This window comes from Dasypus novemcinctus, chromosome 21 (assembly GCF_030445035.2).
Source record: "Dasypus novemcinctus isolate mDasNov1 chromosome 21, mDasNov1.1.hap2, whole genome shotgun sequence".
In the NCBI taxonomy this organism is placed as follows: Eukaryota; Metazoa; Chordata; class Mammalia; order Cingulata; family Dasypodidae; genus Dasypus; species Dasypus novemcinctus.
The window spans coordinates 23,765,644-23,788,446 of record NC_080693.1 but is presented as its reverse complement, the minus strand read 5'-3'; the positions used below and the strand labels follow the sequence as shown (position 1 = coordinate 23,788,446).

Genomic DNA, 22,803 nt, shown 5'->3' with positions numbered 1-22,803 from the left:
TAAGAGTACAGTAAAGTTTTTAGATCCACAAAATATGCATATCATCATACAAGTCCCCCCTATATCTCCCCACCAGCACCCTGCATTGTTGTGAAACATTTCTATAAACTTTGAAAGAACAGCGTCAAAATATTACTCCTAACTCTAGTCCGTATCTTACGTTTGGTGTATTTTCCCCCAAACCACCCAATTTTTAACACCCCGTATTAAGTATGATATGTTGGTTATCATTCATGACAGAAGGTTCTCATATTTGTTGTTACCCACAGTCCCTCTTCCATCACAGGTTTCACTGTGTTAAACCGCCCCAGGCTTTGTACAGTCCATTCAAAGAATACACTCACTGGTTCTCATTTTCATCACAGAGCTGTGCTGTCATCACAATTTTACAACATTTTCATTACTCCAAAAGGAAAACTCCCATACCCCTATCGTTGTCCCTTAGTATTGAAATAATATCTTGCCATTGCTGCAAAATATTACCCTATTACCATGGACTATCATCCGTAAGTTACCGTAGTTGTAATTGTCCCGTGTATGGCCGTATTCTTACCTCTCCAGTTTATTCTTATGTTTCTGATTCCGTTTTCTGCGGTACCATTTCTCTCGGGCTTTAGGTTTTTGTGCCCTTTTCCGTATCATCACACGGCTCGACCTGATTGCCCCTTACGACTTTCTGTTCCTGTTTCACAGAGGCTGCGTGGGGTTAGTTTTCTGGGTCTGCCATGCCCATTCAGTTACGTATTGTTTATGGCCTCTTTCCAGCTACAAGAGCGGAGTCGAGTAGTTGTGACAGAGACCACATAGTCCTTAAAGCCTAAAATATGCACTATTTGGCCCTTTACAGAAAAAAACTTGCCCACCCCTGTACTAGAGTGAGGACTGGTTCCCATCTCAGATCCAGACTGGATGGCCGGGGATTGTACGGTGTCATCTCCAACCCCAGCCCCTGCAGGGCTTTTCTAGATTTAATTCTGTTCTAGGCAGTTTATTGCTCTCTCCTGTGCCACTGCCTGATTTTCTGATTCTCTGCATCAATGATTTAGATTCAAATGCAAGTTCAAATATCCAAAGCAACCATTGTCTTTCTAGTCTCTGCCCCTCCTTAAACTGCCCCCCCACCCCAAAGGAGGTCACCACCACCAGTCCGCGCCATCCCCCCCCCACTTCCTGCCCATTTGTCTCCTGGTTGTCATCTCTCTGTCATCTTCCCTTCCTTCAGGATCTCTCTGTTCATCAGACAAGGCCTGGCTGTGTCCTGAGGTAAAACCTGGGCATGTTTTACTCGTTCCACCACCATCTGCCTTTAATTAATGGAGATTGCTCCCAGATTCCGACATTGGGTCATCTCTCCGTTTCGTTTTTGGCGTCATTGTGAATTTTCATTTTTTCATTGTCTGTATAGCTCTTTTGGAACAAAACTAGGAGAGGCTCCATGGGTGACTGCCAAGTAGATGCCATTTTGAAGAAGGAGTCAAAGCTGCATTTTAAAGCTGGAGTTTATCCATCGGAAGCAGCCTCCATTGCTTTGTGTATATCCGATAAAGGAAGAAAATGCAGGAGCATTTCCCGTATCCAGGGTCACTTGTCCAGTGGCCAAAACAAAGCCCACAAGCGGCCAAGTAGCTGCCTCAGTGCCCATTCTCTGAAGGCTATTCACACTCCCCAAAGGAGAACGTCTCAGTCCCTCACTCCAAGCCTGTTTACCCATAGTTTACATACAGTTCTAACAAGCTTAGGTTTTCTGTTTTCCTAGCACACAATGGACACATCTGAACAGGGTGGGGAGCATTTTGCAACAAGCACAGTGACCTGAAAAGAATTTCCAGCTGACATAGAGGAGGGACACAGAACCCACCCAAACAACCAAAGAACCAAGAAAACAAAAAACAAAACAAAACAAAGGGAACGACACATGCTCAGAGGCTGACACCACTTCCTGTCAGGGCCAGCAGCTTGAGGTTCTCGCTGGGTGAGCATTCTCCAGTTGGAGTCAACAAGCCCGACCGGGCCCTTCCTTTGCCAAGCTGGGTGCCCTGGGCGAGCTGTGGACGCAGGCCGTCCTGGCAGCTTACGGGAGGTTAAGACGCTGCTTCTAACCCTGGCTGTTTGTTAGAATCCCCTGGGGAGCTTTAAAAAGCCCGACACTCAGGTTGCTCCCTAAACCAATTAAATCTGAATCGGTGGGGCTGTGGGAACCAGGTAGCAATATTTTTTAAAGCTTCGGGGTGCCTCCGCTGTACAGTCAGGGGTTAGGGTAAGAGTGCAGACTCTGCAGCCTTGGGTGAGTCACATCATTCCCCTTTCTGTGCCTCAGATCCTCATTTATTAAATGGGACTCACCGGAAGGGCTGAGCAGAGCCACCTAAAGTGTTTGTTTATTTTTTTAAAGATTTATTTTTATTTATTTCTCTCCCCTCCCTCCCCCTGCCCCAGTTGTCTGTTCTCTCTATGTCCATTTGCTGCGTGTTCTTCTTTTTGTCCGCTTCTGTTGTCAGCAGCGTGGGAATCTGTGTTTCTTTTTTTGTTGCTTCATCTTGCTGCGTCAGTTCTCCATGTGTGCAGTGCCACTCCTGGGCAGGCTGTACTTTCTTTCGCACTGGGCGACTCTCCTTACAGGGCCCACTCCTTGCGCATGGGGCTCCCCTATGCGGGGACACCACTGCGTGGCATGGCACTCCTTGCGCACATCAGCACTGCGCATGGGCCAGCTGCACACGGGTCAAGGAGGCCCAGGGTTTGAACCCCGGACCTCCCATGTGGTAGGTGGATGCCCTAACCACTGGGCCAAGTCTCCTTCCCACCTTAAGTGTTTAGGACGGTGCCTGGCTCTGCAGTGTGCGGTGTAAGTGGCTGCAATGATTGCATGCAGACTCTCAGAACTTACTCGTGGTGGTGACTGATTCATCAAGACGGGGTCTGAGAATGCGAATGAATTAGGCAACAATGGGCGCCGCACATTCTGCAACGATTTCTGTGCCCAATGGTGCTCGACTCTGAAGAGGAGAGTGCTCGGTGTTGCAGAGGGAGGGCGAGGAGTCGAGAGCAGGCGCTGCAGAGGGTGGCCTGTCGTATGCGCGGGACCTGGCAGCCTCCCCTTCCACCCAGGGCCTACTCTGGAACTTTCCTGAGCTTCTGGGTCCCCATCTGAGAGATGGGGATGGAGGTATCCCTTCGCAAGTTGTGTGAAGCCCAGAAGAGCTGGTGTGCCAAGAAGAGCTGGTGTGCTTTTGGAACCTGGAACTGCCCCCCATGGGGCTGAGCCCCAGCGAGGGTTTCCCACCCCGGGGAGGAGGCAGGTCTTGAGTGATCTCCCACCGTCGCAGTGAAAGCACTGACTTCCTTGAAAAATACCAGGGAGGAAATCAGAGTGGATTCGAGTCCGTCCCCTGCGATGATGTCAGGCACTCCGCACCACTTGCATTCCAGAACGCTTTCCTAAGTGGAGAGAGCAGGGAGGGACTCGCTTGATGCTGCCAGGGCTTACGTACCACCTGGGCTCAGCCGCAGCGGTGGCTTCTCTGGGAGCGTCCTCTGCCCCGTGCGCTGGCCGAGACGTGGCCGAGAGCCGCTCTTCCGGACGGAGGTGATGATGGTGGAGAAGACGGCATTGCCACCACCTCCTATCCTTGGCCTTCCGGGCTTGGCCACGGCAGACATGGGTTCCACTCTGGGTGCCCCAGTGCTTCCATCCCAAGAGGTCCAAGGGCTCTGGACCCCCGGGAAGTGGGAAGGGGGAGCTGTTTTTCTCCCCATTTCCTGAGATGGGTTCCTGACTTGGCGCCCCAAGAAGCTGGCCCAGGAGGCGGCAGGGGACTGCCAGGTTTAGGCTCCCAAGACGATGGGACACACAGAGGCAGCTACCTCCCGTGGCCTGGGGTGCTGGCTCTTCAGCGGGCTTGCCTGCAGTTTTGCTTTTCTCTCCTCTGGATATTCCTGCAGATCTAAGCCACGGGTTGGCAGGGAGGTGGGGACAGCTTGGCCCTGTGCTCCAGGCAAGCCCCTCCCTGCCCCCACCACAGCCTTGGCTGTCCCCTCTGCAGGGTGAGGGGCCAGCGCCTGTGTGAGTGTGTATTTCCCCCACCTCTCCAGGCCCGTCTCCCCGCCCTTCACGGAACGCACACCCAGCCCACTTCAGCCACCCAGGCCACCCAGGCCGCCTTTGCTCCTGGGACAGGCTGGGGTCTTGCCATGGGCTGTCCCCAGGAGAAGCTTGTCGGGGTACCCGGCCCACTTTCGGGCTTTGGAGAGCCTCCCAAAGCAAATCCCCACCGCCGCTGGCCGGGCGGCCCTGCCTCTCGGCAGCGGGCCCATTAGGCCTGAACTCTTCCTCGCGGGGCATTTTATTTGCACACCAGTAGAGTGGACACCAAAGGGGTTTTTCTAATGCTTCACGGGCCGCTAATTTCCTCGGTGACCCCTTTTGTTGGGGCCTGACCCCAGCCAGAGGCCCCGCGCCACAAGAGCCGGCACCTGACACAGACCGGGGCGCGGGGTGACAAAGAGGCCCCTTCGGGTTGTAATCGGGCTCCAGTTGCGTCTTAAGAACAGGGGGAGTTTGTGTGGCCCTCCGGAGCCCTGGGTGGCACAGTGCCGGAGCCCCCCAGTCTCCCACAGGGGCCAGGGCGGCTGCAGGCAGCGGCTAAAGGATTCGTCAGCGGGGGCGGGGGCTTGCCGGCCCTGGGCAGCGCAGGCCGGGGGGGCTGCAGGGAGGCGGCCCGCTCGCCCACCGGCCTATTCATCGCCAGCCTAATTAGTTTTTGTGCTCTCTCCCCTCCCCTGCAGACTGCGATTCCTACTGCAAGGCCTCCAAAGGGAAGCTGAAGATTAACATGAAAAAGTACTGCAAGAAGGACTATGGTGAGCCAGTCTGTTGGTTGGGGCGGTGGGGAGCAGGGGAGGGGCCGTGTGACCAGCTGGGAGCCCGGCTTGGGGTGCAGGTGGCCCTGGGGGGGGGGTGTCAGTGGATGCCACGCCCAGGGATTTCTCATCTTTCCCTCCTTGAGCCTCAGAGGGGAGGTGTGTGTGGGGGGTGGGCACAGCCAGCCAGGGTCCCTGCCCTTGTCTCTGCCCCCAATGGTGACGCAGCCACAGACCCGTCACCTTATGTCCCCGGTCTCTGGCGTCCCATGGGTATTTACTCCGAGTCTTATTTCTCGAAGCGAGGTCCTCTAGGCATCAGAAAGGGGTGGGAGCGCCAGTTGTGCTTAAAATGCAGATTCCTGGAGTCCCACCTTTGAGGTCTGATGTGGGGTCAGGGCATCTGGTAATTGGGATGCACTTGGATTTGAACAGCACACAAGGGTGCAAAGGAGCAAGGGGGCTGCCTGCCCTGGGAGCCCCCTGCAGAGCCTCTGCCCCTGTGCCCTCAGACTCCCTGGGCGCGCCCTTGTCCCCCTGCCTCTCCTTCCCTTGCCTTTTGGGAGCACTTGCTCCCCGGGGCAGGGTGGGGTGAGGAGCTGGCTTGGTAGTTTCTGGTCCCCGAGAGAGTTCAGGCCTGGACTGCCCGAGGCCGCCCGACCCAGGGGTCCGGCCAGACTGTGGGTGCAGTGGGCGGGGCAGGTCGGGGAGCTGCCGCAGCCAGGGGGAGGCACCTGCAAAGAGCCCAGGGGTGCGGGAGAAGCAAACAAGCCCTGAGGGGTCGCCCAGTGCCTGCCGACCGAGAAAGGCCTCTGCACACAGCCCCGGGTTCCGAGGGTAGCTGAAGTCCCCATACCGCCGGGACACAGTCCAGGGGTCCTGATCCAGGCCTGCGTTCTCCCCACCCTGGGACCCTCCCCCTGAGGCCGTGAGCCTCTCTGCTACAGGCCGGGACTGGGCCCCCTCCTCCCAGCCCAGCGCACATCTGCCTTCTCGTCCTCCTCCCCGCTGCAGCTGCACCTTGCCTGGCCTTGCCTGTCCCCTCCCCGGCTGGCCCTGGAGGGCAAGTTCCCCGTCCCAGGCCACCGTGGCCCCACTGACCCCAGACGATCCTGGGGGAGCAGAGCGTGGCCCTGCTAGAGTAGCGCGCTTGCCCCAAGAGCCCGACAGGCATCCTGTGGGACCTGGGGCTAGCCGGGCCACCTACCGGGGCCTCAGTTTCTTGCCGATAAGACAGAGATGAGGCCACCACCCTGCAGATGTGGGAAACACCCATGCAGCGCCAGGCGCCTGCGGGCCCCCAGGAAAGGGTGACCCCGATGGCAACGGTGACTCTTGGTCCCCAGGAAGCAGGGGGAGGAGGGGGAGGAAGGAGGAAATGCAGAGATGGAAGGAGCGGGCGAGGGGGGGCCAGCCGTGGAGGAGCCCCCTTGCCCACAGCCGGACTCCAGCCCCTCCCCGACCCCAGGGCTCGGAGGGGAGCTGGGGGCAAGGACTGGGCCGCCGGCCTCCGAACCCAGCCCCGTGAGGGTCCTAACGGGGCCAGCTGTTTAAAACCGGATTTCAGGCTTTTTTATTCTTTAGTTAAGGAAAATGGGCGGTACCTTTTCACAGGAAGAATGGGTGACGAGGCACAGAGGAACTCCGGGGAATTTTGAGAACTCCTAACACGTTCTCGTTTTACCGTGTGTGTGTTGGGGACACACTCGCCCCTGGTGGGCCAGGCCCCCTGTGGTGATGCCAGAGCACGTGGGCAGGTTTTGCGTGTCCCTTCAGAAGGCCCCCGTGGATGTTCAGGGTCCTCTTGGCTCCGCAGTATAACCCCCCAAGCGCCTTGAAAGGGCTTCCCACCCCAGGCGGTGCAGGAGCTTCTGACTCCCGCCGGAGGGTCAACCTTGGTTGTGAAAACAAACTTTAAGGCTTTAAAAGATAAAGGAAGCGCTGTCCCCAAGCCAGGGTGATGACCGCCCCGAGAGGCTTCAGGTGGGTTTGACAGAAGCTCTTGTGGACCTGAGCTGCCAGGCCACGTCCGCCCAGACCGCCAGGTGGGCCGTCAGGCCGGGACCCCCCCACCTGCCTGGAGGCCGAGGACTCTGGCAAGAGGCCCCCACGGGTTTTGCGGCTCCAGCAGGTGCTGAGCCTGGCTCAAGCCCTGGACTTTCCCTGGGGGTCTCAGAGTCTTGATGTCCCCTGTGTCCCCTCCCCCCATAGACCAGGTCTGGTCCTGGCCTCTCCCATTTCCAAAGCCCCTCAGTGCCCTCTCCAGGGTTCTGGTCTCCAGGATAGTCCCTGGTACTCTGGGGGTCCCCTGTTAAAAGTTGGGGCGTCCTCCCCAGCTGACCTCCCCTGGATGCTCGGGCAGGAGGCAGGTCGATGCAAGGATGAGCGGTGCAGGAGGCATCTCTGGAAGGTCTCCGGGCCCTCCAGGGCTGCGTGGGCAGGGCCTCAGGGCGTGCGGCTTCTGGAGGAAGGAGTGAGCCGCCCCTGCAGGGACGGGGCAGAGGGCCTGAGGACTGCCCTGGGACCTGGCCTGGCTCTGCCGGTCTCGTGGAGCGTCTTCCTGGCATCCTCTGTTGGCAGTTCTGGCCACTCCCTAGTTACTGAGCAGCTGGAACCCCTGGAAGCAGAAAGAAGGTGGTGGGTGCCCGCCACCCCCACCCCCCAGGCAGACCTGCCCAGGGGAGCAGGAAGAGGGCGACGCTGGCCTCGGGATCAGAAGGGGGCACAGCCGGCCAGCGCGCGCCCGGGGAGCCGCGTGGTCCCTGCTCTCTCGCTGACCCCCGGCAGGAAGCCAATTAGGAAGCACATTTCCTTCCCTTTACAGCCAGGTCCCTTCAATGTTCCAGAAGCGGCTAATTCGACCTGGGTTTGCTGCCCCTGCGCAGTGCGGAGCCGGCCCCGGCTGTTGGAGAGCGTCGATTTGGGCTCCGCTGGCCCTGGCCAGGGGCCGGTGGCCTGGAGGGCTGGGTTGGGGTGAGGGAATGGGGCATGGGAAATAGCCTGGGTTGGCTTGGGGTGCCCCGGCCACGCCCTGCGTTCTCTCAGGCTTTGCTTACCAATGAGAGGGGGCCCCCTGTGCCAGCCTGCCAGGCATCTCGCATCTGGGGAGACCCATCCTGCCCCCCCTTTAGGGAAAGCAGCACTGGCCCAGAGTCTGGAGACTCCCATTCCTCGGGTGCTGTGGGGGTTTGCACAGGGGGCTTGACCTCCCTGGGCCTCGGTTTCCCCAACCGTCCAACAGAGGTGTGATCGCGGGGCCATGGCATCCTCTGGGTGGCACACCGGTCGTGTCCCCACTGTGCAGGCATCACTTCTGAGAGGCAGGGGTCAGTGTGGGCCCTGCCCTCCCCTGGCCCCACCTCTCCTGGGGCCACCTCGATCCTCTGTTGCCCTCTAGGGGACTCCGGCTCACCTTGCAAATGCCTGAGAAAGGGCCCACGGGAGGGCTGTTGTGAAACAGTTGTTCACGGAAGACAGGTTTTTGTTTTTTCTTCCAAATGTGTTAGCATTCCGGCCCACTCTCAGGAAGCCCACAGTGCTCCGGGCGTGTGTGTGTGTGTTCGCCGCACAGCCAGCGTCCAGCTGAGCCCGCTCAGGCACAGGCGGAGCGGCCCCTGCGGGTCCTGAAACACGGGTCCTGCAGCCTCAGTTTCCCCCGAGGCCCAGGCTCCAGAAACCTCCCCCAGCGGACCCAGGGCCTGAGAATGACGTTTTGTCCCCTCTGGGGGGCTAACTGGGGGGGGGGGTTTAGGCCAGGCCGGGGCGGGTCCTTCCTGGCGGTGGTGTCGGGATAGCCCTCTGCTGACGTGGGGAAAGCGTCTTCCGGGATCCCTGCTGACCCGAGGCGCAGGGCAGGGGCGCAGGGAGGCCCCGACGGTCCCACTGGCTCCTGCTGGGAACCCCGGGCTCGGCCCGTCCCCTTAGGGGCCTCTGTCCACTCCTTCCCTGGCCCCCCTGCAAGGCCGCTTCTCACCCCTCCTCCCGCTCTTCCTCCTCCCTCCGTCTTGGCCCCCAGCCCCTGCGGGTGCAGCCTGGCGCCCCTGCCGGGCCCTCACCCGCCTCCTCGGGTTAGCGCTCGCCCAGGTCCCACGGCGCACACACAGGCCTCCTCGGCCGCCCCCAGTCACGGGGAGGCAGATCCTGAGACGCCCTACTCACACGCCCCTTCCCACCCCCTCCGACAGCCCGCACCCATGGCCATTCATAGGGCACCTCCTGCACGCCCCCACCCGGCTGGCGCTGAGGGCCCAGATACGGACGAGGTGCAGTCCCTGCCCTGAACGAGCTCCCTGTCCAGCAGGAGAGACGGACGTGGAGAGGAGGGCCATAGAAGGTCGTTGGTGGCGGGTGTCAGGAGAGCCTGGCCCAACCTCTGGAGAGGGGGAGGAGGGAGGGCTTCCTGGAGTAGGGAGCCCCGAGTGGCCGGTGGACACCAGACGAAGCAGGGAGGAGGAGGGCATCCCAAGACAGAGGGAGAAAGGTCTCCCAAGAGCTGCGAACGGGCTGATGAAGTTGGAGAGCAGCATGCGTGGGGCGTGGTGGGTGCACGGGTGAGACCTGGGGGGGCGGGAAGGCCGCGGAGGGCTCCTCCACCTCACCCATGCTCCAGCAACACCCCAGCCCCACCCAGGGAGACCGAGGCTCATGCTGGCTGGCAGGGGCCTCCTGCCCGCCCCCCCGCCCAGGTAGTCCAGGCGCTGCCCCTGGCCGCTGCCTTCTCCCTGCGACCCAGAAAGGGGGAAGGACAGACAGCTCCCTTCTGAAAGGTGAGGTCATCTCACTTTGGCCAGTTCTTGGAAAAATTGTTCTTTCCCAGAAATGTTTATTAGTCACCCCTTTTGTTGAAAGACATTTTGGCACCACCAGATGGAAAAATCAAAATGGTGTTCACGAGCTGAGGCGTCTCGGGCGTCCGCCCTGAGACCCCACAGGGATTCCTTCCGAGGGTGCGACTCCAGGGGGCTTTCGCCGGCATCTGCGGGGAGAGGCGGGCCGGGCCGCGTGCGCGCCCACGTGCATGCCCACGTGCGGGCGCGTCGTGCTTTCTTGGGGGACCCTGTGGCAGAGGTGGGCCTGGGCACCTGCGACGAGTCCTGATTGGTATCGGCAGCGCCCCACGTGCCTGGCACCTCCTGGGCAGGGCTGGTGCCTGCCCCTCCCCTGCCGGGCCCTGCACGAAGTCGCCCGCAGCCTGCCCGCCGGTCCTCCTTTAGCCGCCACCTGCCCCAGGAGGGCGCTCGGCCCGCCCCCCCCAGGGCCGACGAGATAAAACAGCGTGCCCGAGAGCGGGCTCTCGGGGCCTGAGGCCTCTCGCCTCCCCGGGTCGAGCGGTGAGCCTTTAGGAGCCGGAGGAAGGCACAGCAGTCCCTTAGAAGGCTCCAAAAGGGCCTTCAGCGGAGAGCCCAGAGACATCGTCCCGGGGAGACATCCAGGAGTGGTCCCCATGGTGTGGTCCTGACGAGGGATGGTGGAGCTGGAGGGGGCGGCCGCCGTGGTGGGGGTGACCGCGGTGGGGGGGTGCCTGAGATGACGGGCAGGGTGACCCCAGAGGTGACGGCGTGCTGTCCCGCCCTCAGTGATGGGGGCGGTGGGGTTGGCAGGGCGCTCCAGCCCTGGGCGTGGCCCGGCAGGTGGAGGCAGGTCCACGGTGGTGGGAATCCACGTGGCAGTGCCGATGTGGCCCAGTGGGGGGGGGGTGGCAGCAGGAGCCTCGGCTCTCGTCCCTCAGCCTGCAGATAAGAGGAGCAGGAGGGTGGGGGGGGGGTCTCACAACTCGAACCTCTTTTTCTCTAACTCGCCCCAGAGACACGGGGCCTCTGAGCTAATGGCCTGTCCCCCACTTCTGCACCCTCCTCCCGTTCTTGGTCTTGGGGCCGATGGCTACTCTTGCTCAGGATGAGCCCCTGGGAAGCTGGCCAGGGTGCCAGCCCTGCCTGCGGGTGATGGCCCCGTGCGTAGAGCATGGCGTGACTCCGGGGCTGGGGCATGGGGACAGATGTGAGCGGAGCAGCCCGGGGAGCCTGGCCAGGAGCGCGGGCCGTGGGACGTCCGAGGCTCAGTGACCTTCCCTGGGGGAGTTGCCGGCCTCCTGGGGATCCTCCAATTTCCCCAGCCAGATGTGACCTTGCCCCCGCCCCGAGAGCCTGTATGGAGTCCAGATGTGGGACTGGGTCAGCCTGCGCCGGCCTGAGGCCGGAAGGCCGGTGACCACTGGCTCAGGCGGGAGGGTTCCTCGGAGTCAGTGACAGCGCGACAGGAAAGCCCCCGAGCAGGCGGGAAGCTCGTCCTTGGCCAGAGCCGGTGGGGGCAGACGCAGCTGTGGCCACCCCGCAGGGGACCCCTGTGCACGAGGGGGACCGAGAGCCTCCACCTCCCGCCACGGCCCCTCCTGGGTACTGCTGGCTTGTGGGGAGGGGGCTCAAGGGGGGCCTGCCCTGGCGGGAGGAGGGTCTGGCCCCATCTGTCTGCCCCTCCTTGGGGCTTCCTCTTCCCTCAGTAGGGAAGTCTCTCACTATGAAGTTCCTCTAACGAGGTTTTACAGCAGGGGACACCGAGGCTCAGAGTGGGGGGGTGGGCTGGGGATCAGTCCTCGGTGCCAGAGAGCTGGGGACCCAGGAGCAATGCAGCTTCTCCCTTCAGCGCCTGCGGCTGTTCCGTGGGTGGTGGGACGGGAGGGACACCCGCCGCCCCCCCTGGGTGTCCCGGCCCACTGCCCCCACACACCTGTGCCCAGTGGAGATGGGGGCAGGCACCGCTGCTTTGGGGACCCCGCGGGAAATGGTCAGGGAGCTGTGGGGTGCGCCGTGCCTTTCCGAGCTCACGCACCTGAGCAGATTCATCCGAGCAAATGTGGCTGTGCCGGGTCACCCGCTGAGGGCTGTTTGCTGCCACCGTGGGCTGAGCCGCGTGGCGCCGTCTTTGGGGCCCAGGGTCCTTTGTTTGGGACCTCTGGGGGAAGCAGTCATCGTCCTTTGACTTTCGGGAGCCTGCAGAAGGGGTTCAGAGCCGAGGCTGGTATGTCGAGGGTGCACGAGGGGCCAGGGCCGCCACCGGCCGTGCACCTGCCTGGCACAGGCTCTGCCCTCAGGTCCTGGGAGTTGGTCAGCGGGCCAGCCACGAGCCGGCTCAGGGAGGACGAGGGTGCCGTCTGCCCTTAGACGCGGGCTTGCGGGAGGTAGGAGCTGCGAGGAGGGGAGGGGTGTTGACAGCTGATACCTATGGGATTTTCAGACTAGCGGCTGCCTTTTGTCGAAAGAATATGAATTTGCAGTCCCCCCAGAAGCACCCTCCCTCCGAGCTTTCTGTGCACCCCAGATGGCTGCAGGGCCTGGAGGGGTGAGGCAGCTTGGGGGTGGGACAGACGGCCCTCTCGCCTCCTTCCTCCACAGGTGGGGGCCCCACTGCTGCCAGGGGCACCAGCCGGGGCAGATACTCCTTGCTCGGCCTTTCCCGCCTGGTGGTTCTGGGTGGTGTTTCCAGCAGTGCCCCCACCCCCCTGCTGCCAGCCGACCTGGGAGGTCTGGGGCTGAGAGGCAGGTGTGTGTGTCCAGGCCCTCGGTAGGCTGTGCCAGGCCCCCCGGGGATGACACCACCATTACGTGTCCGGATGGCCCCATCTGTGCCCCCTGCCCACTCAGCCAAAGAGTGGGGAGAAGAGCCCTGGGTTTGGGGTCCGCCAGACTGCTGCCGAGTGTGCTAACACAGGGAGAGGGAGGCCCCTGGGCTTTCCCGCCTGAGCAGCAGGCTCTCCTGGGCTGCTTTGCGGGGGGACTGGCTCCCCCCGCCGTGATGAGGGCGCCCCAGCTGGGGCAGGGCCAGCTCCATCTCCTGAGCGGGTGGTTGGTCCTTTGATCTCGTCTTGCTGGGGAACCCAGGGGTGCAGGTATGCAGGCTGTGCGCCCAGCCCCTGGGGCCCAGCACTCCCGTCCTGAAACCACCCGGAGCCCCCCTCCTTCAGGGATCTCAGGCACCTAACCTGTCTCTCCTTCTGAGAACTGAGCCAAGCACCTGGCAGGGGAAACTGAGGCAGCATTTGTGTTGCCATGGTTCTGAGAGAGAGGAACGTGCAGCTCCTTTTTTTTTTTTTCGTGCAGCTCCTTCTTTGGCCAAGCCAGCCCTAAGGTGGGGTCCCCACCTTATCCAAGATCTGAGGCAGGGTCCTGTGGGGAGGAGGGTAGCAGGGAGTGGCAGCCCCTGGACTCCTGCAGGCTACCAGGGGGTGGCTATGGTTGGTGGGCTGGCTCTGGCCGCAGCGAGCCTCAGCCCTCCTCCTCCCCCCACCCAGCTCCCCTGGGACTCTCTCTCCTTTGGCTCAGCCCATCTCCACAGGCAGGGATGGGTGCTTTCTCTGGGAAGAGTAGCATCCCCCAGAACAAGGCTTGGCTCTGCTCAGTGGTTTCTTACCTTCACAGGAGGCTGGGAAACATGTGGTCAGAGCTGCATTTTATGAAGCAGCTGGAATGCATGGCACGCTTTCTATAGGGGGAGATTTATGGGAGCTGCCTGGCTTTACTGGTTTCGGGGGGTTCACTGTCCCCCTGCTGCTTTGTCCTGGCCACTGTCTCTGAGGCAGATGGGTGTCAAGCCTCCCTGAGCTGGATGAGCCCAAGGCGGAGGCTGGACGAGCTGGGCTGGGGAGGCAAGGGGCTGCCCACCCAAGCCTCCCTGGGAGGGGCAGCTGCTCGAAGGCCCCCGGGGACCCACCCTGGGTAGCCCATAAATCTAGCAGGCCTCCAGGCAGTGGGAAGACTCCCTGCAGAGGTGTCCCACGTGCTCAGGGCCTGCAGGGAGAGGGAAGGCCATGTGCCCTCCCGGAGCTATGCCTCGGCCACTCCCCAGCAGGTTGTTTTCCTCGGGCTGGGCCTTCCTGACCTGCGTCATTTCCCAACAGGCAGAAGGATAAGCAGCATCCAAGCGGCTTTCCTAGAACCTGCCCAGCCCGGCAGGGAGCTTTGATCCCGGCGGGAGGTCCCCCAAAGCCTTGCAGGGGTGTGGAGTTGGCTCTGAGCTGCCTCCTGCCACTAGCTTTCCGCGGCGGCCGTGGCAACGGCAGTGCCACAAACGAACTTGGAGGGACGGCGGGGCTGGAGCTGGGCAGGATTCGAATCCACTCGGGCTCAGAGCAGAGGGCAGGGCTGCAGAGGGCGGTCCCCGAGGGAAGGAATCCAAGCCCAGGAGGTGACCCAGAGCTCCCCACTCTGCAGGGTGCCCCTGGTGGCCTGATACATGTCCCCAGCACTAGGACTCCGGGGGGTTGAGGCACCTGGAGGGGACAGCCAGAAGCACTTCTGTGGAAAGACCTGCCGGCCTCGCTCCGTGGCCACAGATGTGGCAGCCAACTGGCTGAAGGGACTCCCCGGGCTGGGCTGCTGGCACCCTCCCCAGCCCCAGGAGCCCCGGAGGCTGAGGCCTGGGGGGCTGCCCGGCCCGAATGCCTGCACCCCTGCCAGCTGCAGCGCCTAAGCCCATGGCCGAAGCCTGTCCTCGCACCTGCCCTGCCCTGGTGGCTGAGAAGGGCCCCGTTAAGAAAGCCTTTCCTGGAAGCGCCGCCCCACTGCTGGGGGAGGATGCCGCCCTGGCCCGCTCTGCCCGCCTCCTCTTCTGGGGCGGCAGCCTTCTGCCAGCTGCTCTTGCAAGGGAGGGTTTCCTGAGCAGGCACGGGGCCACCCATGAGCTGCAGGAGCAGAGGCAGCCCAGCCAGGCCTCGGGGCCCAGATGGCTGAGGCCCAGTCCTCGCTCTCCGGAGCCGACCCTTTCTGCTCCATCCTACAGACCCCCTTCCCCTGCAGCTTTTTCTGGGTCCCGGTGGCTCCCACAGCCTCCCCTTGGGCATTCCACAGCCAGCCTGGCCCACTTGTCCTCTCGGGGGCCCCAGTCCCCAGTCCCAAGCCCTGACTTGGTGTGTGCCGAGCAGGGCCCTCTCTTTGGGTGAGACAAGCACACCAGCTCTTGGAGAACCCTTGTAGACCGGGCCTCACCTGCTGCTGTCACCCAGTCTGAGCCCTCATTCTCTGGGGTGATTAAGGACTCAGGGAGAAAGGGAATTCGAGGTGTGGAGCCCAGAAGCACCGGCCCACTCCCGGGCTGGGCTGTTGGGGGGGGCCTGCCAGTGGCTGCCCCAGCATCTCTTGTCCCCCGGGCTTGATGCTGGTCCCTCTTCTTGAAGACTTGGTCTGATCTCCTGGTCTGCCTTTCCGGGGGTGAGCCCATCTCCCTGACTTCTGAATGCAGGGCAGGGGGTCCGCACTGTACCCCCAAGTCGCAGCTTGTCGAGGACCACTCAGGCCATCAGTGCGGGGGGTTTCGGCGTCCTAAGGGCTGCTGCTCATTGGCCTGCCGTGAGGTCCACCCTTGGGGCCAGAGGTCCTAGGGTGGGGCACAGCCGCCCAGAGCCCACTGCACGGCTCCCAGGTGGGGGGCAGAGCCACAGGAATGTCTGGGCCGGCGGGGGCCCCCTGGCTCCTTGTAGCCGTCAGAGGGGCTGGCAGCCTTGGCTGCGTGCCCTCCCCCTGAGCGCGGAGCAGGTCTGCGTGAGGTCACTGTTCTAACGTGTATTTTGAATATTTTCAGCTGTATGTGCACGGCGGGGCCTTGGCCCGCGTGCAGCGTGTGCAGCTCATACTTGGTGGGCTGTGTAATGTGCGGAGGCGCTGCCAAGGGCGGCGGAAATGTGGACTCCTTCCAGCGTAATCACGAGCCCGCCGCCACCCTCCTGCCCGTCCCTGCCCTCGGCCTGCACTGTCCCCCACGACCAGGGCGGCTCGTGCCTGGGGAGGTGCTGCGATTTGCTGGCGGTGGTAGAGGGAGTGTAGGGCTGCTTGCTTTGTCCCAACTGACCAGTTGTGCCTTGCGCTGTCCCTCTGGGTTCTCGAGGACAATGAGCTGCCCAAGGAGGCAGCTCGCTGGGCTGTGTCCTCAGTGGAGAAGCAGGTCCCCTTCAGATCGGGGCTGGGTGTGGCCCACTTTCCAGGGTGCTCAGTGAGGGTGTGTGTGGGGGGGGCATGGGTCACCAGAGAGTAAGGAAAAAGTTCCAGACCTGACCTTGTCCAGCCAGCTCCCTCTCCCATCTCTTCTCAGCGAAGTTGGGAGACCCCAGCAGGGCTGCCTTCCCACCGGCCCCTGAGCTAAGGCCCAAGACGCCCCAAGTCCCCGAGACCGATAGCTCAGTGCCTGGGCTCAAACCGCTTCTCAAGGGGCCCCAGCCAGAGGTGCCCACTGCAGTGTCCTTGTCTGGCCACTGCACCCGGGGGGGACGCTGTGCAGGGCCGGGGCTCTGAGGCTCCATGCAGGGCAAGAGCTGCATCCTGCGGGAGGCTCATTCTGTATTCAGCTCAGTTCTGGGGAGAGGAAACCGGGGCTCTCAGGGACGCTGGGGTGGGGGCTCCCTCGTCGCTTAACGGAGGGGCACTGGGTTGCCATGGCGACCTCCCTCCGCACAAACACAGCCCGGCTACTTCTCCTGGCTGGAGGGCTCCCCCCACCCCCCCCAGAGTTCACACCAAGTGTTGAGTCCCTTGGTGACAAAAACATGGAAACGGTTGCCATGGCAGCCATTCTTTGGCGCCCTCAGACTAGGGTGCAAAGTTCAGGATGCCCAGGAACGGCTGAAATGAAAACGGGAAAATCCGCCACTTCCCTTACCCCGAGAAGGATGAGTCAGATGGGGTCCGATGCCCCCACCCGGGCCCAGTCGGCCCCTGGCCCTCCCCATCACCCTGCGCCAAGCAGGAGCACAGGAGGGGAGCCAGGAGGCCCCTGGGATGAAGGTGTGAGCGTGGCCCCCGGGGGGGGGGGGGGGAGCTAGCATGGGGCGGGCCAGGCTGAGCTGCAGGCGGCCTCGCTGCCTGGAGCAGAAGTGGGGGGGGATGGACGGCTCCGCGTTTCCTGGGGCACTCATCTCTGTGGCTGCCTCGGCTAGGAGTGGGGGAGCCTTGGAGTCAGGCTGTGTGTCATCTGTAATCTGGGGGGACAAGTTGCTCCTCCTTCTGCAGGAGGGCTCAAGTCCACTCAGCAGCCAAAGCCGAGTTCACAGTGAGGCAGGGCACCAGGCCTGGGCAGGTGGAGCCTGCCCCGGGGCTGGGGTGTGGTCAGTTCCTGTAGGCTTCCTCTCTGCTTCGTGCACGCTGGGGGTGGGATGGGGAGAGCCACGGCTGAGAAGGGGCTTGTCCCTGAGCGCAGTTGGGATGAGCTTTCTGGAGCCGTGGAGCCCCCTGGGGCCACCCCGCCTTCCCTGATGGGATCCCCTGTGCAGTCACTTCTCAGTTGTGGGGCTCCTCCGCTGTCCGAAGGGCTGCCCCACCCCCAGGCCCTGGAGAGAGGGGGCGTCAGGGCAGCCCCGGCCCACCGCCCTGCTGTGCTTCCCCGCAGCTGTGCAGATCCACATCCTGAAGGCCGACAAGGCGGGGGACTGGTGGAAGTTCACGGTGAACATCGTCTCCGTCTACAAGCAGGGCACGAGCCGCATTCGTCGCGGTGACCAGAGCCTGTGGATCCGCTCGCGGGACATTGCCTGCAAGTGCCCCAAAATCAAGCCCCTCAAGAAGTACCTGCTGCTGGGCAACGCGGAGGACTCGCCGGACCAGAGCGGCATCGTGGCCGACAAGAGCAGCCTGGTGATCCAGTGGCGGGACACGTGGGCGCGGCGGCTGCGCAAGTTCCAGCAGCGCGAGAAGAAGGGCAAGTGCAAGAAGGCCTAGCCGGAGGCAGCGGCGGGCGGGCCACGGCCCCGCGTGGACTTGGGCCCGCGAGGGCTTTTCCCGGTTGGGGGGGGGCGGGTGGGGGCGGGGCCGCGGGGCTCGGGGGCGGGGCCTCTGGCGGCTCCGCCCCCTCCACCACCCCCGCCCCTGCCAGGCAGCGCTGCCGTTTGGGGGAGGGGTGCACCCCAGGCCAGGCCCTGGCGACATGAGGACCATACTTAGCTACCTCACGGGGCTCCTTCCAGAGCAGAGACGCCCTTCCCCAGGGCTAGGTGGGGTCGCCGTGGAGGAGGTGGGCAGTCAGACCCGGGCCGAGGAACGGACAGGGAACGGCACAGAGAAGGGGACTTGAGGAGAACTGTGAACTCCAGGCTCACGGCCTGCCTGGGCGGGGCCGAGCAAGTCCGACGAACCCCCACCCCAGACAGCCCCTCCTTTCTCCCTGAATACCTGGCCTGGCAGGCGCTGGGAGGAGGGGACGCAGCCCGTGGACACAGCCCGTCCACCCAGCCTCCCCTACATGGCCCCTGGTCTCCACGGCCACCTGCTGAGGTGGCCCTTCCTGGGTGGGGCCTCGGGGGGCTGTGCGGGAGTTCACCATCTGTGGAGAGGAAGGAGAGGGGGCTGCTGATCCCTGCCCCTTCCCTCCACCCCCCAGCTGGCCCATGCTTCTGGGCCATACAGAGGGCAGTGGGCCCCAGGACGCCCCCAGAAGCCCGAGCCGGGTGGTCACTGCCTCACGCTGGCACTGCCTGTGAGAGGAGGCACTGCGAAGGCAAAACCTCCCAGAGAGTTTCCTTTTTGGAAACTTGGAACCAGCCCCTTTTATGATATTTTCCAGGGGAGGGGAGGGGGCAGGGGCACCGGCTGGGTGTACGGCAGTGACACTATTTGTGTAATGACATCAGCTCCCACAAGGCCCCGCAGCAATGTCAGCAGCTGGGCAGGGCCCGGACAGGCCTGGGATGCAGGCTGGGAAGGCACTGGGCCTGGCGTGGGGTGAAAGCTCGCCTCCTCCACGAGGTGCTGGGGTACCCGAGCCCCGACAGGCTGGGGCACGGGGGACCAGGTTCTTGGGGCCGAGGTGGCCGAGACCATTCCTCCTTGCTGCCTTACTCTGGGTTCCCCAGGGAAGGGACAGAGGCTGCTGGGCCAGGAAGGCCCGCTGCAGCTACCCTCGCCCTGCGGCTGCTTTCTATAGCTGCGATGGGCAGCACCTTGCTGGCTCCCTCTGGCTGTTTCGTTTGTGCCTCCCATGTGTCCTCTTTGGCGTGTCCAAGGCCCCTTTCCAAAGCCTCCTAGAGACGTGGTCCCCAAGCAGACAGCCCCAGACCTTTCGGCCCACACAGGCGCCGTTTCCTGTGCACCCTGGAGCCTTGCAGCTCCCTGAGCGGCCCAGCCTTGCGCCTGCCTCCCCGAGCTTAGGCACTGCCTGGGGGCCTCCGGCCTGGGTCCTCGCCCCGGCACACGGACCTGGGGGCCCGGCTCCCCTTTCAGTCAGGGAATTGGTTTCATTTTCCCGGCTGGCATTTGGTGGCTGCAAAGGGTTGCCCTGAGAACAAGGCTTAGGCCGGCGGTGCTCCGGCCTCCCCCTGCCTCCCCGATTCTGCCCGCTCTTACCAAGCACCTGCTCCACGCCAGGCACTTTACACGCACGAGCTCGTCTTATCCTCTGGACAACCCTGCGAGACAGGGGTTCTCACCCCCATTTCCACCTGCCAGGAAGCGGAAGCACATGAGCCCTAGGTTACAGGGCAAGTAAGTGGCAGCACTGGGCTCCAGCCCCAGGGCCGGCTTTCTCCCAGCAGCCACCTGCCTCTGCTGCACGGAGCTCTGTGGCCCTACCCCCTCCAGTCCCAGAACCGGCTGCAAGGGGTGCCCCCAAGACACTGGCCCTCATTACTGCTCCCTGATGGCCTTGACATCCAGCCTGGAGCAGAGCTGCGGGGAAGGGGCGGCGGCAAGGTTGGTGCAGTTGGAGTGTAGACTTGCTGGGGGTCTGCCCCAGGGCCCGTGGAGAGGGGTGCCAGAAAGGCAGGCCTTGGCTGCTCTTAAGAGCTAGTAGGAAAGCTTCTGGGGGTGGTTGGAGGAGTCCCCAAAAAACAGGAGAAGGGGGAAGAGAGAACTGCCCCCGGAGGGGAGCATCGTCTCTCCCAGCACCAGCCCGCCTCTGCCCTGTGCTGGTTTGCTGGCTGCCCTTAGTGTCCCGGGGGCCACCGTCCCCGAAAGGTACAACGCTCCTGGGGTGTGACTTACCCCCGTGTCCCTGAGGGGCTTGCACTTGTGATCTCCAAAGCCCACTCCCCCAGCCCACCCCCACTGCCCCAGCTGGAGCCAGCACCCTGCCAAGCAGCACTGTAGCTTGCCTACAAGTCAGCCACCCTCCAGGCTCAGCACCCCGAGGGCACAGGCCGCCTACGCAGTGGTCTGACCCCTGGAGAATGTGGCCGCGAGGCCACACCAGCCGGGCAGAAGATTAGGCCACTACTGGGCTTTCACAAGCATCACAGGCTGCCTTCCCCACTGCACGGGCCCCGGCCAGAACCGCCGCTGCTCGGACACCAGCACCGGCCCTCAGCAGCGAGGACCTGTCCTCGGGGAAGCACCCCTCCTTGCATCCCCGGCTCCCCAAGAGATGGAAATAGGAATTGAGGTGTTCTGGTTTGTACAGTTAGGAAGGATGTAAAATGGAACTAGATTTTGATTTTAAAGAGTGTATTAACCCGAATTGTGACATATAGGTGAAGAAAACCATGCAGATTAGTCTTTTTTTTTTTTTTTCCCTTTAAAGACAGCTTGCCCGGCTGTCCTTTCCCTTACCTGCTGGGTGGTCTGGTGCCCAACAGCTGAGGCCTGCTTTATGGACACAGTAACGTTAAGGACTCGGGGTGGGGGGACGTGGGGAAGGACGTTGGGCTGTCCTAGCCCCTCCCCTTCCTGACTCCAGGATGACAGCGGGGCCCGTGGACTCACCTGCAGGCTCCGGCCACAGCCTTTGTCCTTAGAGAGCTGGGCAGGAGGCGGCGTCCTCAGTTTCCTCCAACAGGAGGGAGGGACTTGCGGTCACAAGTCCAGGGAGGCCAGGAGCTGCCCCAGGTTGGAAATAGACTGAAGTTGAGAAGAACCGAGTTCCCGAGAGCCTGGGAAACGGTCCTTTTGGGAAACTAAAGAATGTTGGGGTCTCAACACCCAAGGGAAGCCCCTCTGAAGCCTAGAGAGTGGCCAGCTTGACGCAGTAACGGGGTCCCTGGGCCACAGCCCCTGGACGGGCTTTCCTGCGAGCCACAGCCATACCCCAGGGGTATCAAAATGTGTATTTGTGGGGCTTTGCCCCCTGCCAAAAACCAAGCCAATCCCGCTCCTGCGTCCTCGCCCATCCCTCCCATACCCCGCTCCCAAGCACACATCCCCTCCCTCGCTCCCTCCCTCCTCTGGTTTGGATTTCTGTTTGCTCAGAAGTGTAAATGTTTAGTTGTGACCATGACACAATGTTTGGGTCGGTGTCCCTTTCCGATGCATACTAATATATTATGGTTATTATATATGAATATATTTAATGACATGGAAGAAGTTGTGGAATTTTTTTTTAAGTTTTTTTTTTTTTTAATTAGAATTGTACTGGACCCAGATGGAACTTGTAACGTGGGCCCCACATGATAGAACTAAATTCAGATATCAGTTCAATAAACTCTTGTACACTGTCCTGTCTCCCAGTTTACTGCTGGTGTGGTCACTGGGTGGTGGCAAGGGGGGACGAATGAGAAGGACGGTGAGTTTTGGGCAACTTAAAGTATATGGCTTTTGGCCTGTGAACTCCCCGAGATGGAGACCCCAGCTCCACAACACAAAGCCCTAACGATGCTCCCCCCAACCCCACCCCCAAAAGGCAGTGTTGCTTGAGAAGTCCCAAGATGTTGGGTGGGATCCCTGAGATCTTTAGCTAAAAGGCCCTCCACTGAGACCATCTGATTTTGGTTCTCCAAGAAACACCCCCGAGAGCCATCCTCGCCACTCCCTGGGGCTCTGGGGTGGGAATTGGAGGTGGGGGTGGGCAGGAGTGAGAGGGTCTCCTCCCTCTTGCCCCAGAAGCAGCCATAGGGGCCCTCGGACCTTCCATGCTGGATTCAGAACCTGCAAGTATGTGTTTTTTGCCTTTTACGTAACCAGTTTCTTCCAGTCAAAGCCAAGTCAAGGCTCATGAAAAAAGACTCCGGATTAGTGAAACGCACAGATCTTGCAGAGGGATTTTTTTTCCAGCCGTTGCTCAAGGCCCCGTGCAGTGCAGAGTCTGGGCGGGTGCCAGTGCCACATGGCCACCAGGAGCTGAGCTCATTGGGTTGCTGAGAGGCTATATTTAACCTCCAAATGGTTGTGATTTCTTTATTAAACAAACAATTCAGTCATTAGGAACATGTTGTGTTGCCATGCAAAGTGGAGCCGATCGGCACCGGGAAGCTGAGTTCTGCACCCAGCTGTTTTGAGGACAGGGGCCCCTCAGCGATTCGGACTCGACTGGGCCTGCTAGGCCTGGGAAGGCCTTGGCCCACTGTGCCGAGGGCTGGCTGGCCGTGGCCTTCAGCTGCTTCTCAGGAATGGGCTCGGCCCAGCCCCCTTTGTGGGGTTTCGCCCGGGGAACGAGAGCTGTGCTTGCAGAGTGGGTGTCCGAGTCACGTGTGGTCTCTGGGGGTGTTAGTCTCCAAGGGAATGACAGTGCCTGGCAGTGGGTGGCAGGGACAGGACACAGGTCTCAGTTGACCGGATGGGCCAAGGAGAAAGCTTTTTTGGCAACTTCAGTCTCTTCCTTGTAGCCAGTTCATACCCAGTTGGGCCATTTGCAAGATTTAAGACCCCAGAGCGGCTGGCTACGAGGTGGGTGCTTTTCTCGGAAGTTCAATTCTCAGTTTTGGTTGTTTGAGGTCAAGGGTCCAGGTCTCGAGGACTTTCGTAATGCGGCTCTTTTCCTTCCTTTTTCAAAACGTAGCCCGTGCGATTCTGGGGAGGCGGTTTCCTTTGGGACTCTGCCCGAATTGGCAGCTGCAGGGCCCTGCGCAGCCGAGGCCTGAAGGCAAGGCACTCTGGATCAGAATGTGGCTTGTGAAGGGCCCCCTCTGCGAGCTTTTCGGCCCCCCTGCCTCTCTTGGTGGGGAGAGAAGGCGCTGGCATCTGCCAAACTCACACAGTACTGGACACAGGCTGCTTCGGCAAGCTGGAGGGCTCTGGAACAGGTCGCTGCTAAAAACGCTGGTCC

At 61.8% G+C, this 22,803-nt stretch overlaps 1 protein-coding gene and 1 long non-coding RNA gene across 2 annotated transcripts in view; one reads left to right on the top strand and one right to left on the bottom strand.

Annotated features, from left to right (window-relative positions):
- NTN1 (netrin 1) overlaps nucleotides 1-21,256 on the top strand; it is a 184,903-nt gene extending 163,647 nt beyond the window's left edge. Inside the window, exons 6-7 of the mRNA XM_058283488.2 lie at nucleotides 4,786-4,860; nucleotides 17,227-21,256. Coding sequence (XP_058139471.1) covers nucleotides 4,786-4,860; nucleotides 17,227-17,555 — 404 coding nt within the window. The 3' untranslated portion in view covers nucleotides 17,556-21,256. The remainder of the gene's footprint in view (nucleotides 1-4,785; nucleotides 4,861-17,226) is intronic.
- On the bottom strand, nucleotides 9,647-16,602 carry LOC131274984 (uncharacterized). Its single transcript, XR_011646785.1, has 2 exons — nucleotides 11,686-16,602; nucleotides 9,647-10,589 (listed from the first exon to the last, which is right to left on the bottom strand). It is a non-coding gene; the product is annotated as an uncharacterized lncRNA (long non-coding RNA).
- Nucleotides 21,257-22,803: the final 1,547 nt, after the last annotated feature.